This window comes from Rhinoderma darwinii, chromosome 1, assembly GCF_050947455.1.
Source record: "Rhinoderma darwinii isolate aRhiDar2 chromosome 1, aRhiDar2.hap1, whole genome shotgun sequence".
Lineage (NCBI taxonomy): Eukaryota > Metazoa > Chordata > Amphibia > Anura > Rhinodermatidae > Rhinoderma > Rhinoderma darwinii.
Window position 1 is genome coordinate 445,777,158 of NC_134687.1, and position 15,878 is coordinate 445,793,035.

The following is a 15,878-nucleotide window of genomic DNA, read 5'->3' on the forward strand; positions in this document are numbered from 1 at the left end:
TGAATAAAGTAGAGCTGCAATACCACACAACCCATGGACAGGTGTGGCGCTACTGCTGGAAGAAAGCTGCAATGTTTTTCTAATTCTGACCATCCTCCTTTTGTCACAATACAAAAATCTGCAACAAAGCACAATACCCCCTAAATCAAAATGAGTCTTTACTAAATAGTGGCAGGCCTCTTTATAAAGTTTCATTTCCTGAATAAGTACATGATTCACATAAAAATCATCATTTGGCATTTCCTATTAATATTTGATTGAAGTAGCTTAATTTCAAATACTGCTTTTCAATTAACATATGTCCAAAATTGTTAATAAAAGTAATTCCACACTAAAAATACTGAAATGTTAATCGCCAGGTTTAATTAAAGCACAAAAAAAACCAGTACCACTGGATTTACTTAAAGAGTAAATATATTTATATATGTGTATATTTTTTATGAAGTTCTTTTTTTTTAAAAAAAAAAAAAAAAAAAAAAAAAAAAAAAGGATTTATTTTGTTATTAAAACTTAACCAGTCTTAGAAATCACACTCTTTTAAAATGAGGAAAGAGGATTTAGAATTAAAAAAAACCTGAAGATAAACTACTCTGCATTCAGGTGACAAGTTACCAGTAACCGTCATTAGAAAATGTTATTGCTGTTATTCCCAAATCAGGCCTTTTATAAAAAAACACAGCTTAACCCATATAATGAAAAGCTGCCAATCTTATCTAGTGAGGGTGTGAGAGCCATTCCCCTTACTTTCTAAGACCTGCTTCACACGGCCGTGTTCTGTCCATGAGATACAGACTGTATGCAAGCCGTAATTCCTGGACCAAACAGTTCAGGGAGCCGGACTGCTAGCATCAGTCATCTATGATTGCGGGAGTACCGGCATCCCCGCGGGAAAACCGGCCTGTACTGTGATTACGTTTTCAGTACGGGACAGTATTCCCGCGGGGAGACAGTGATTCATAGCACCATGGATGATTAGGATGCTAGGAGTCCAGCTCCCTGAACGGTGTTCGGTCAGGGAAACATGGCCAGCACACGGTCTATCTCACGGACAGAGTACAGCCGTGTGAAACAGGCCTAACCAAGGGAACCTGCGTTAGTCTCCTTCCTAAACCATTACAAGCCATTCTAATAAACATGCACACAACCGCTGCATAGAAGATTGTCTCTCCTTTTAAAGTGCCGCATAGTCCACAGCACAAAATGAACATGCCATGTAATCTACAAGGTTTTCAATCCTTGAAGACATGGCATTCATAGGTTCTACTAATGGGCAGCTTTGTGCTGCCCACCCTGAAATGATAAAGCACTTTTCTGAAGGGCAAAGAGTTTAGGTGGTCAAAAGTCAGATTAGCACCCTATAAGGAAATGAAAAAAATTGTGGTAAATGAGAAAGGATCCTCACCCTCCCTTTTATGCCCCTTTCCCTCTTAAAGTTCATATATTTATAAACCCTCTGGCTGTGCAGAAGAGCCACTCATACCCTCATAACTGAAATGTGTAGATACAGTGCAGTGCTCTAACAGAAGAGCTTGACAAAGCAGTTCTGGCAATATGGCCTGTCATTCTGCTCCTTGAAGGTTCCTTTGTTGAGCTGCTTAAGGCAGAAGGCACAAACAAAATGCTCTGGATGGAATTTCTTCCCCATGGCGGTGATACAGCGGCCGGTAATGGGCTTCTGGCAGCCGGAACAGAGTGAACCACGACGCTCATGGTAATGCACCTCACAGTATGGTTGCCCATCATGCTCAAAGAAGCTTCCATTCACAAATGGAGTAAAACATTCCTAAAAAAAAAAAAAAAAAAAGTATTTTGGAAGGCTTACAAATAAACACATACATTTTCCTTTAACCACTTCGTGACCACCAATATACCTTTTCACGCCGGTCACTAAGGGGCCTTAGGCTAGGCCGCCGCCTTTTCATGGTGGCCCATTCTAAGCCCTGCACGGGTGTCTGGTGCAGGTTCGAGCTGGGGCATGGGTGCCTGGTGCAGGGGCTCGGCTGTCTGACAGCCGGACTCCTGCTCCAATGACCGCAGTTTACTTAGATCGCGGCCGTTTAACCCGTTAAATGTCATGTTCAATAGCGACCGCAGCATTGAACTTGTCTACAGAGGGAGTGAGCGCCCTGTCACCGATCGGCAGCCCGCAAATGCAATCACGGGCCTCCGACGGGGTGTCAAGACAGCCGGGGGCCTGATAAAAGCCTCCAGATCTGCCCTGGGCATACAACTACTAGGACATGCCAGAGGCACGTACTAATAGATTGCCTGTCAGATTTACACTAACAGGCAATAACACTCTGGTATACTAAGTATTCCAAAGCATTGAAAAAATATGGAAAAAATCCTCCAGCTCACCTTGTCACAAGAAGGGTATGAAAGTCAGCGCACGGATCCTCGTGTCGGCACACGCAAGAGATACAGCAGAAAAAGGGGAGTTGGAACCAGCGCTGGGAGTGCATGACTAAGGACCCAGCGAGGGTCTGAAACACGTAGGCTACCGCCTATCTCCTCTTTTCTCTCTGTACCTTGGACTATACCTGCCCGTCACTAATATTTGTTCGTAGTCCTTTGCTTTGATTTTAACTAAGACATATTAAAACTTGGAAGAAGATTCCCGTTTTTAACAGAATTTGCACTCCCAGCGCTGGTTCCAACTCCCCTTTTTCTGCTGTATGCCAAAGCATTATAGCAGCGATCTGGAGATCGCATAGTTAAGTCCCCTAGCGGGACTAATAAAATAAGTAATAAATGTGAAATAAAAATTTACAGTAAAAATGGTGATTTTATTTAGTAAAAGTGTAAAAAAATAAAATAAAAGTACACATATATGGTATCGCCGCGACTGTAATGACTCAAGCAATAAAGTTCATGTCATTTAAACCGCAAGGTGAACACCGTAAAAATAAAAAAGCGCAAAAAATTATGACGAAATTGCTATTTTTTTTATATTGCCCTCGCAACAAGTCATAATAAAAGTTAATCAATAAGTCCCATGTATCCCAAAACAGTACCAATCAAAACCAAGTCTCGTCCTGCAAAAAACAGGCTAAAAAAAAAATCACTACTACATTGACTGAAAAATAAAAAAAAATACGACTGGAAAGAGACAATGCAAACACAAATAATTTTAGTTCAAAAGTGTTTATTGTGCAAAAGTCGTAAAACAAAAAAAACCTATACATATGTGGTATCGTCGTAATCGTACCGACCCATAGAATAAAGGTAACGTGTTATTTACGCCGCACAGTAAACAACGTCAATTGAAACCGCATAGAACAATGGTGGAATTTCAGGTTTTTTTTTCTATTCCCCCCCAAAAAAAAGTTAATAAAAGGTAATCAAAAAATTATATGCACCCTAAAATGGTGCCATTAGAAAGTACAACTAATACTGCAAAAAACAAGTCCTCATACAGCTATGTCGATGGAAAAGTAAAAAACTTTTTATAAGCTCTTTGAATGAGACTATAGAAAAACGGAAAAAAAAAAAAAATTGCTTTGTCATTAGGGCCTAAAATAGGCTGGTCACTAAGGGGTTAAAATTAAGCAAAACAGACAACAGTTTTACTAAAACTGTAGGATAGGGACTCCGGGTCCAACTGTCGGCTTAAAATGCAATTTTCGGACCTAGCGATCTGTATATTAAAACTGGCGTAAGATGCCAGTCTTAATAAAATTTCCCCCACAACGTTCTCCCCGGGAACACCGGTTTTCTCCCACCCTCTAATTACATAAATACATACTGAAATGAATCAGTGTGTAGGTTTGTATTCGATATAGGGAATTTAGATTAGGAGCCCCTTTGAGGTCAGAGAGAAATAAAAACGAAATTTTTTTTTTAGGAAGCATTTCTAGGTCTAGGAAAGGTTCCATGAACTCATAATATGAGATCTTTGAGGTATACCACACATTGGTTAAAAAGTACAAATATGTTCTTTAATTTTTTATATCAAGCGTGTACACTTACCCTACAGACAAAGCACTCCGGATGCCACAGTGTGTTCAGAGCAGAGATATAATTCTCCAGAATTGCATGGGTGCAGCCACCACACTTGGGAGCAAACATGTCAAAATAATCCTTACGGCAATAAGCCTTCCCATCCCTTTCATGGAAACCTGTAAAACCAAGCCAAAAATAAGACCAGAATATCACAGATGCAATAAAAAAATAAAAAAAACACAAAAACACAAGACTCATGAGCCTTTCCGTGATAACTGCTACTGCGGGCCACAGATTGTCACCCGCATTCGCGGGCTGTGCTCCCATTATAAAAGTATCAGAGAACTGTCCGTAAAATCTAAATTGGACGTACTATTTCTTGTGGAGCCTTTTTTACGGCCCGGACACCTTCCCGTAAGTATATGGGAAGGGGTCCGTGGGCAAAAGTAATGAATGGGTCCGTACTTTGATCAAAACTACAGCCGTGTGCATGGGGCCTAAATGTAGGTGTTTTTCCACAAATAAACACTGAATGTATAGACCAAATTTTACCACAAACATAAAGTACAATGTTTCACGAGAAAACAATCTCAGAATCGCTTGAATAAATATAAGCATTCCAAAGTGATTACCACATAAAGTGACACGTCAGATTTCAAGGAATTGGCCTGGTCGTTAAGGCCAAAACCGGCTACGTCCTCAAGGGGTTAAAGGGAATGTGTCAGAGAACGACCTATAGTTTACATTTCAGTTTTTATGGTGAACATGAAAAAACAAAAAAATTGTTTTTTTTATTTCGTTTCTACCCTTCTTAAAAAAAAACTAAAATCTTGCAGTTGTCACTCGATTCACTGAGCCTTATAATAGACTGACACTTCCTGTTCTGTAGAGATCACTTCTCAGCATTCATCTCATTACCATCACAGGCCTCTTACATATCGATAACCCAGGATTCACCATTTACAACAGGTGATACACAGCTCCCCTCCTATCCGTTCCTGCACAATGACCTCTGCACAGGTCACAGAGCATGCCCAGAAAACTCTCCCACAGAAGACTGTGGGTCCCCTCCTGTTCACAGGCTCCTATGGTCCATGTGGCGTAGGTAAAGCATCTCTCTAAATGTTAACATTATATACCATAATTACGTACAGGAAAAAATATACAATCAAAAAATAAAAACATTCGACTTTGTTCACGTCCACGTTGTGACTTCGTTCATGTCAGGGGAACCCATGAACAGAATCTAAACGAACAGAAACCATGATTTCAATGGTGATGGATCCGATGCAAATGTTTTCCAGTTGTCACCGTTGTTTAAGGGTTCCGTCGTTTTGACGGAATCAATACCAAAGTCGACTGCGCTATTCATTCCGTCAAAACGACTGTACCCTTAAACACCGGTGACAAACTGATACCATTTGTACTGGATCCGTCACCATTGAAATTAATGGTGATGCAAACGGAAACGTTTCAGTTTGGACTCCATTCACAGGGTCCCAATGGAGATGTGAACGAAGCCTTAGAAAAAAAAAAAAAAAAAAAAAAAGAAGAAGGAGTTTCACTATCTAGTTTTAATTAGTAAAAAACATACATTCCTTTTAGGTTTGACACGACAAAAGATAAGTGCATACCTGGATAGTTACATACACGTGTACATTTTACCGTACAGTATTATTGGATTACAATTAATTTTTCACTGCTGAGCACACTGACAGAATTACCTTCGGGTCCAAAGAATGCCCCACATTGCGCACAGAAGAAATGCTCAGGATGCCATGTTCTGTCCAAAGCAGTGACAACTTTCTAGAAAAAAAAAAAAGAAAAAAAAAAATATTTTTGAAATATGAAAAGTATAAGATAATATGCTATGGACAGTCCAGAGCACTCACATCCAGTATGGGTCCATTACAGTAGAAACAGCGAGGGGAGAACAGATTATGATAATCCTTTTCACAGTATGGCTGTCCATCTCGTTCAAAGAAGTTGCGTGATCCAATTTCCTCCTGACAATGAGTGCACACAAAGTGTTCTGGGTGCCAAGTCTTTCCCATTGCTGTAACAACCTGCATTAGAGCAAAGATAATCAGTACAAACCGAAATGAAACCAAATGTTTTACCCCCCAATACCAAAATATGAGTTACCTGGCCAGCAATCGGTTTCTTGCAAGCACCACACACACCCTTAGCAACCGTTGCTACACCCAACTTGTTCAGGTCAGATTGCAGACTACCCAGCATATTGTCTAGCTGACTACCAGGCTTCGGAGTACTTGAAGGAGGTGAGCTGTTCACAGTCTTTCCTTGGGCCATGAACTATCAAAAGACAAATAGGAAGAGCCAAAACACATTAAATGTCAAATTCTCTGACTCCAATACAACATCCCAATGAATAGGTTATAATGTTAAGCAAGTCAAATCAATCCATATACCAAAGGAGTTTCCTTTGTTGAACCCAGGAACCTAGAATTCACATTGCGGTAATCACAGTCAGGCACCCAAGACTTTTCTTCTTGTGTTGGCCATGCAGAAGAGGCCGGAGGGGAAGGAACCAGTGACTGGAGACCAATACAAAGAGCGGAAACTTAAAAAAAAAAACCTGACAACTAACTCACTGCACAACATGCAGATTCAGCACGCAAATAGACAATAAGAGGCTGCAGGTTTTCATGCACCATTAAGCCCCAAATGGTGACAAAATTGTGTTCAAACAATACCCAACCTACGGGAAAGGGTCAGAAACCAAACATCTTCCATACTTAAAGAAACCTGCCTTGTCAGAGAAGGAGCGGCTCAGAGGAGGACGAGCAGTAAGCGCTCTGCCACTAGAGTAAGCAGCAGGAGAGATCATCTGCAAGAAGATTAAAGTTGTTCATATAGCACGAGTTCTAAAAATTAATGTGACTCCCAAAAAATCCAAAACAAAGACTTAGAGACCCAAACTCTCTGCTATACAAAAACAGACTACTACACAACCAAACATGACTTCGAACCAAACTAACCATGGACACATTTTCGTTCCCTGCCGGAATAGGTGGAAACAGTGGATTATCTTCAGTCTGACAACCCACAGATACACAAGATTTTGGAGTAGGGAGCATTCTCAATGGAGCGGAGGTGACCATCAATGGCATAGTAGTCGCATTCTGACAAGGATTCCTAGAGTCTTCTGGAGAAAAAGCAGCCCTAGACAAATCCTGGTAATCATCACTGCATCGTTTCCAAGAAGGAGGTGGATGAGGAGGAAGTGGTGTTGACGTGGGCATGTTGTGCAACGGAGGGTGGATTGGGGGCAATGGAGGGGCAGGTGGTGGCAGGAATGAAGAGACAGCAGCAGAGGAAGAAATAGAAGGTGGTGGCGGTAGTGCTGGGGATGTAGATTTAGACACAAGTCTCGTTGGCTGCAGTGTACCAGAAGTGGTAATTGAAAAAGTTTTTCTCATGAGGTGAGGAGAATCTGGAGGGATAATTATCTAAAGTAAGATATGCAAGAAAGGAAAAAGATAGAAATACAATCAGTGTATCGGAGATAAATTAAAAGAGTTTGCATATGATAAAAGTAACATTGAGATGTGGGAATTTTTTTTACTATTTTAGGCTACATGCACAAGTTGTGTATTTTGCTGCGAAAATACGCACCAAAACCGCAGCGATACGCAGGAAATTCGCAGATAAAAACCACGTTTTGATGAGTTTTTCAGCGCGTTTTCATGCTGGGGATTTTTGTTGCGATTTCCACAGCACTAAGCAGTTACAAATTGCAAGCAGAAATGCAAGATAATTTGACATACTGCGGATTCTAAAAAAAACGCACCGCATTTCAACTTCACGAAAAATGCTGGTACTGTATTATGCTGCAGATTTTCCACACGCAAAACCGCACGTAGTACTTATTGTGTGCCTTGAGCCTTAGAGTACACACTGTAGTAAAGAACATTTATATTCGTTTTGGGGCCTACAAGAGATAAAAACTTATGTAAATGATGCTCTATTCTAGCAATGCCCGCAGTTTACGGTTCTTGTCCATATGAACTCATTAAATAAAATCTGTGCATTACATTAGCTCACAAAAATAAACAAACACCCAGAAAAAGATCCCTAAATATTAGGTACGTAAAATACTCAATGACAAGCTACAATTCACAATGCCACCAATAATGTTGGAATTAAAAAAAAAAAAAAAAAAAAAAACTCCTTAGGCAGACTATCCCTTTCCCTCGCCTTCTCATTCTACCTTCTCTATCCTCTGTTCAGACAAGCGCACATTTTTAGTGGGCTGGGATGTAATGATCACACCCTCCGTCAGCCAGTTATCCTCTGGAGCCTTGGTAGTTTCCTGTTTGTCTATGCCAAATCGCCCATGTAGCTCTTCAATGAGGCGGTCTTGTGATGGACTCTTGTTGTATATAGCTGGTCCAAACTTGCGTCGAGGAGAGAGGTCCCGAGACATTGGATGCACATTAGGGGTCTCTTTAGTTCTTTTAATCACAGACTTCATCTGAACAAACAACACAATGTTACTTGTCACCAGCAAACAAATTGCACGATAAGGCCACTGTTTTACACTCCAATACCACCACACATGGGACAGGCGTCAACTCGATGCTTCAGGCATAAACTTGTTATTACAAAACACAGCAGAACATATTAGACTTAACCTCCTCCAAGAACTATAGCTTCCAGATAACCGGACAAGGATGCATATATATTTGCATGCACCGCCAGTGAAGTACACTTAGGACATGCACAGGACAAGATCCACACAGAACATGCTTGCCTGGCGTGAGGCAGAAAGCCTTTCACGTGCGGGAACCTCTTGATAAATAATTTCATGTGAATCTTCCGTCCAAGAACTATCATTTAGGTCAGGATGAAGTTCAAATGTTGAATTTTCTTCCAAGTATCCATTCTGAGCACGGCTACTAACATGTTCAACTGGAAACTCAGTAAACACATTATCAATCACAAGTTTGTCGTCTGTAGGCCTTAGTGCGATTTCTGAGATTTCATTGGCTGAACATTGAGGATCAACGCTCTCAGATGAGAGACTTTCTTCATTTAGCACTATATTATCATACACCTTCCGCAAAGCAGAACAGTTTCTCTCTTGTGTTGACTGACCACCTCTTAAATCTTTATACTGGATTGGGTTCGGCAAAGGGGCGTATTCTACAGGATGGACATCAAGTTCCTTTTGCTTTGTCTGAGACTTCTTGTAAAAACTTGGAAGGTAAAGGTCTGTTCTTGGACTATAAACATTGAATGGGGTGATCACTGGCTGATCTTTTGGGGCCAAATCCATCTGTAAACCACAACTGGGGAGGACAACGCCTTTTCTTAGAAGGGATGATGAGGCAGGGTTTTCATCCTCATCAATGTGTAGGAAAAAGGCAGGACTACTGGGGGCGACCGCATCAAAACCACTCCCTGGTCTTGCATATAGAGTGCTGCATAGAGAGCTTGGGTGGGATGCAGGGCTACTCTTACACTGTTCTGAAAAGGGGTCAGAGCAAGTATGACATGTCTAATAGAAGCAGGGAAAAAAACAACAAGAAACAAGTTACGAAAAACAAAAACACGTGCCATCCACACGTGAACCTGTATTACAACACAATACAATTCAGAGCAAACGTATCAAACTATAGAACATAACTGCTGTTTAAAAGGGTATCTAAACTATCAAAAAAACATCTGACATGTCATAGGTGACATGTCAGAAGTTTTGATCAGTGGGAGTCTGAGCACTGAGACCCCCACCGATCGCTAATGCAAAGAGTCAGAAGTGCTCGGGTGAGCGCTGAGCCGCATGGTTTGATGGGCTTTTCGTGAAAAAACTAACAATTCACCTATGATCTCAATAGTAAGTCTATGGGCCCATACACCAATTGCAAGGCTTTCAGAGAAAAGCCAATCAGAAACTAAGCGGCCCAGCGCTCACCCGAGGGCTTCTGCCGTTTCATTTTAGCAATCGGTGGGGGTCTCCATGCTCAGACCTCCACTGATCAAAACGTCTAACATGTCACTATGACATGTCAGAAGTTTTTTGAAAGTTTGGTTACTCTTTAACCAAGTAGGAAACAAAAAATGACATGCACTTAGAGATGGTAATACCCCCTATAGGTATTTCTTCTGACATTTATGCCATATCACAGCATATGTCATAGGTGTCCAATAGATGAGGTTTCCACATCTATATCTGGAGTGGGCCTCCCTGAACCCAGTCTTACTTTCTCACACTGTCACTTGGCTCTGGCTTCTGAGTTACGAGGCGGCCAGGAGTACGGAAATAGCAAAGCTTGATGAGATAAGTGGTTTCCGAAACTCTTACAGAAGTGATTGGGATTGGCGAAAACAGCACTACAGTGAGCTACGCTATTTCTGTAGCTTCCGAGGTCCGGAAAAAGGGTAGTTTGCTGTGTTAAATGGTTTCCGTAGCTCCCATCCACTTCTGTGGGCGTTACGGAAACAGAATAGCCCAGCAATCTCGGCTGTTTCCATACTCCTGGACACCTCGTAACGCAGTGGCCAAAGTCCAGCGACAGAAGGCATGACGGGAGGCAGTGCGCCCTGTTCTAGAGATAGGGACCAACACTTATCGGACATTTATGGCATATCCCATGGTTTGCTATAAATGTCTGAGATGGAAATAACCCCTTTAAAGTAAAAGAACACCTTTAAAAAAGTTAAGCAACTTTGAAAATACCTTATGTTACTCATCTTGCTCTAGTTCTGAAATGCAGCAAGTGCGATGACAGACTACCCTTTACATTTCTGGATACTCATAAGTTCTAATATCCAAGTGCTCCCTGCTTGTTATACCAATATGCATTATTGGGAGTGTACAATTTATAAATCAGACAATGTGGAGAAACAAATGGAACCAGTCAACAGCTCCTTTGTGCTTCACCGCAATCGTAACCAGCAATTGTGCGAACGCAGCTGCGTACTATTCTGCTGTAGCAGGGCTGGGCGATTACCCAAGTCAAAATCACAATTAAACATGTAATCTCGATTACAATTAATAAACAATTTTAGGCCACAACCCTTTTTGCTTGCCACACCATTGAATTAATATAGATCCCCTGAGCCTGCTTTACCCCCGACACTGCCCCTCACAAAGTAGAAAGTAGAATGCCCCAAAGGCTGTCCCCCAAGCAGTACAATGCCTCTACACAGTATAATATCCCTATAGCTGCCCCCAAGCAGTATAATGCACTCTTAGTGCCTAATAAAAATAATAAAATGCATACTTGCCTAACCCTGTTCCAACGATCCCTCTGCTCCTCCGGTCTGTGTCTTAGTGCATATTTTCAGGTTCCACTGAACTTGTGTCATATACCGGCATCCTATTGGTCCTCGGGGTCCAAAATGCCCACCCCATTTACTTCTTGTTTAGCCTCAATGCCCACGCACCACAATAGTATATACAGGGATGATGGGGGTTATATAAAGGGATGATGGCTGGTATATAAAAAGGGATGATGGCTGGTATATAAAAAGGGATGATGGCTGGTATATAAAAAGGGATGATGGCTGGTATATAAAAAGGGATGATGGCTGGTATATAAAAAGGGATGATGGCTGGTATATAAAAAGGGATGATGGCTGGTATATAAAAAGGGATGATGGCTGGTATATAAAAAGGGATGATGGCTGGTATATAAAAAGGGATGATGGCTGGTATATAAAAAGGGATGATGGCTGGTATATAAAAAGGGATGATGGCTGGTATATAAAAAGGGATGATGGCTGGTATATAAAAAGGGATGATGGCTGGTATATAAAAAGGGATGATGGCTGGTATATAAAAAGGGATGATGGCTGGTATATAAAAAGGGATGATGGCTGGTATATAAAAAGGGATGATGGCTGGTATATAAAAAGGGATGATGGCTGGTATATAAAAAGGGATGATGGCTGGTATATAAAAAGGGATGATGGCTGGTATATAAAAAGGGATGATGGCTGGTATATAAAAAGGGATGATGGCTGGTATATAAAAAGGGATGATGGCTGGTATATAAAAAGGGATGATGGCTGGTATATAAAAAGGGATGATGGCTGGTATATAAAAAGGGATGATGGCTGGTATATAAAAAGGGATGATGGCTGGTATATAAAAAGGGATGATGGCTGGTATATAAAAAGGGATGATGGCTGGTATATAAAAGGGATGATGGCTGGTATATAAAAGGGATGATGGCTGGTATATAAAGGGATGATGGGGGTTGTAAACAGGGAGCCGCATCATCCCTGCATATGCCAGCCTGCCATCATCCCTGTATATTACCCCATCATTCAGGTATATACATTTGAGGCTAAACAAGAAGTAAATAGGGCAGGCATTGAGGCGGGAAAAAAAAAATGTAGATGGGATAGGTTGGGCACTAAGGACACCGTGGACCAATAAGATACCTTAAACACTGGTGTATGCCAGAAGTACAGCGGACTCTGAAAATATGAATGCTGAGCTACTCACGGCTCGGCACAGACAGGCATGAGGCAGTGACGTCATCGCGTCTGTCTGCGATGAACAGTGAGAGGCCGATGTTACACAATGAATAGTAGAGCGGGGAAATAACTACTCCCTGCTGTACCATAGGATTCAACTGTATCTGTGTCCACAGGAAAGTTGAAAACGGCAAAAAATCCAATACGCGCAAGATGATGAGAGATAAATATACACCATACAAGAAAATGGCCACAGCACTCTGCAAACACCTATGCCACCTAAACCACTAAATATGCATTGCTGCTGAATCTACTTACAATAGGGAGGTCCTTAGCGGACATTTTGATCAAACAGTTTGAGCCCACTTGCCACGAAAAGGCGCCCTCTATAAAAGGTGGGTCCCTACACAGTACATACACCCAGAACTTGGACTAAGCTTAGATATAACGGGATGGTAGGAACCAGCATTAAACTAATTAAAATCACCCAGTGCAGAATGGGAGGAGTGCAAGATCAAAAAATAGAGGCAGTCACTAACCCCACATATACGAAATGCATTAAAAAAAAACAAAAGTTTGAACAGCACATTCCAGCAAAACGTGTATACAGGTGCAAGAACGCCTGTGACTGCAAACATACAGCACACAAGAAAACGGTGTTCGCAGTGTGCGGCTGCCATTTTCTTGTGTGCTGTATAAATTTGGTGCACCAAACACACTGACTGACATTTTTATTAAAAAAAACAATAAAATCAGTTTCAACGGTGTGCATAGCCCTGGCTGTTCATGCTGCATTGATGGGTTACTTAAAGGACGGGTGTCGCGAAAAAATTTTTTTTTATATAAATTGGATTTTAGGGTGTTATTAAAATAAATTTTATTTGTGTGTTTGTGTTTTACTTTATTTTTTCTAACTTTTACTTCACTATGGGGGCTGCCATTTTTTTTTTCATCTCTATATGTGTCGATTAACGACACATACAGAGATGGAATACGGCACATACATCCCCATAGAGAATGCGAACGGGGGACGTTCCATTCACTATGGTGTACGCCATGTGAACCGGAAGCCGCGGCCGGACAGTAAGAGGACTATGTCCGGTCGCGGCTTCCGGACATGTGATTAGAAGCAAGTACTAGGAGCGGACGGAGCGGCGGCAGGAGCAGGTAAGTTATGTCTGTGTTTGTTCGTGTTTTACTGTGTGATTACCACTGTATGTAAGCCTACTACACTGTGCATTCGCTCAAAAAATGGCGGCACACAGTGTAGTAGGTTTGAACATTCAATCCCCTCCTTTCTCCTGTCACCAGCCAGGATAAGGGAGGGGGGATTCTGTGAGCTCACTAGAGCGTGTGTGTCTACACCAATTTTGCAGCATAAAGCAATGTGGTTGCTTTACCACATGCCAATGCTGCAATTAGGAAATAGCTCCCTTTAGTGACCAGCACAGGAAATGTTATAAATTAGAATCTAATTTATAATATTTCCTGACTTGTAAAAAAAAATAAGACAATGTCTAATTATGTATATACTAACTATTAAACTAAAAAAAAAAAAAAAAAAAAAAAAATGTCTAGCGACACATTCCCTTTAAGAGACCCAGATATGCAGCTGAAAGTCTCAGGACACGGCCGTGAAGAGAAGTTGGGCGGAGGAGACCGGGGGAATGAACTTTTGCACTAGAGCCCTTTAGCTACGCCCCTGTAAGTGAGCAACGGAGCTGGAGAATATAAAGTGCCAAACCACACACTTCAGCTCAGCAAAAGTCTAGCTCTGCACTGTGATTTGGCAGGCCAGTTATGGTATGTTCACACGTACAATTAAAAAAAAAAAAAACGGCTGAAAATTACGGACCTTTTCAAGGGAAAACAGCCTCTGATTTTCAGGCATTTTTGAAGTTGAAAATTATTTTGAAACTTTTTTTTGGTGTTTTTCAGTGTCAAAGCAGCGGCGTAAAAATAAACTTTGTTTGAACTAAAAGCCGTATTTCCCATTGGTTTCAATGGGAAGCTATTTGTAGGCATTTTGCTATTGCATTGCAAGGCGTATTTAGATTTCGAGGCGTTTACACCTGGAAACACTGTGTGAACATACCCTTAGACTGTCTAAATCCCTAGCATTGGAACTGGAAATGTGATAATGTTCAGTAGCTTATTTACATTTCTAAAGTCAGACCTAGAGCATTAAAGCCAACACATGTGCATGACAGTTTCCACCAGGATGAGCTTCTGTAAGTCAGGAAAATATGTTTAAAAGCCCCCATAGAAGTCAATGGATCAATTTTAAACGGCTGTCAATTCATGTAACAACCGTTAAAAACGGATCTGTGATTCAAGAAGCAAGGGAACTATTGGTTCCTTTGCTGGCTATCGGCGGCGCGATGACATACTCATCGATGCTGCACTGTCCTCTTCAGGTGTGGTCTCTAGTCTCACGGGATGTCAAGGCGACAAGAGGACGTCACCGCGCCGCCTGCGCAGAACCCGTGAAACTAGAGACCACACGTGAAGCGGACGGCGCTGCATCGGCGAGTGTGCAGGGAATTCAGGCGGAATTAAATGTCGTGTATTGTTGCGCTCACTACAAAAAGTAGTACAGGGGGCATTGTTGGCAATTGCAGCAAATTTTTTGGGACAGTCCTGAATTTACAGAGACTGTCCCGGAAGATTACCACAGGGGGGCCATGTGCCATCATACACAGGGGGGCCGTGTAACAATCATGACAATCACCTTCCTGGGTGTTTTCAGGGGGTTGAGATAAAAAAAGCAGCAAAAAAAAAAAAAAGCCTGACAAATGAAATTCAGCAGTTTTTTTTAACGGCCATGAAAAACGGATGCAAAATGGATGTCAAACAGCCATTAAAAACGGACAGACAGACTGGAAATGGATGAAAATTTGGACACACTGATGAAAAATGGCCATGAAAATCCGACTGTAGATCAGTTTTTAATTGCCATTTTTTTTTCACTGTTGTGTGAATATAGCCTAACACAAACTGCATAGACTAAAAATGGTATCGAGTCCGGTTCAGAGAATAGAGAGCCGTGTATATCTACATATATGACCGCTAGAAGGCGTCATCTACTTATATATTATAACCTATATATATATCCCGAGCATATATCTACAGCATAAGACCAAAGAATTAATGGTCCCAGTTGTGTATGATAGAGATTGTTGGATTTTCATTGTGTTTGCCGTGTTGGACATGATGGCGCTGTTTTGCTTTATTCACTTGACCAATAGGTATTTTTGAATGGGTGAATCCTTCGGTTTTGATATATACTTTAACTGCGGTCTGTGCGCATGCGCCTCGCATCTGAGTGCCGTACCGGAAGTGGTCATCGGTCATTGAATGTGGGCATTTGAGTCTGCATCGATGGGCGGATGTGATGCGGAAGGTATGGGACCACATGTGCTCGGGAGGCGCTATGAAAGCCGATCAAAGCCGCTTTATAGGGCTCAGTATTTAAACCTCTGTTT

At 41.5% G+C, this 15,878-nt stretch overlaps 1 protein-coding gene across 1 annotated transcript in view; it reads right to left on the reverse strand.

The window, feature by feature from the left end:
• Positions 1-504: 504 nt before the first annotated feature.
• Positions 505-15,878, reverse strand: part of PXN (paxillin) — a 41,185-nt gene continuing 25,811 nt past the window's right edge. Inside the window, exons 7-11 of the mRNA XM_075853985.1 lie at positions 6,088-6,258; positions 5,835-6,008; positions 5,667-5,748; positions 3,970-4,118; positions 505-1,783 (exon numbers count right to left, since the gene is read on the reverse strand). Coding sequence (XP_075710100.1) covers positions 1,517-1,783; positions 3,970-4,118; positions 5,667-5,748; positions 5,835-6,008; positions 6,088-6,258 — 843 coding nt within the window. The 3' untranslated portion in view covers positions 505-1,516. The remainder of the gene's footprint in view (positions 1,784-3,969; positions 4,119-5,666; positions 5,749-5,834; positions 6,009-6,087; positions 6,259-15,878) is intronic.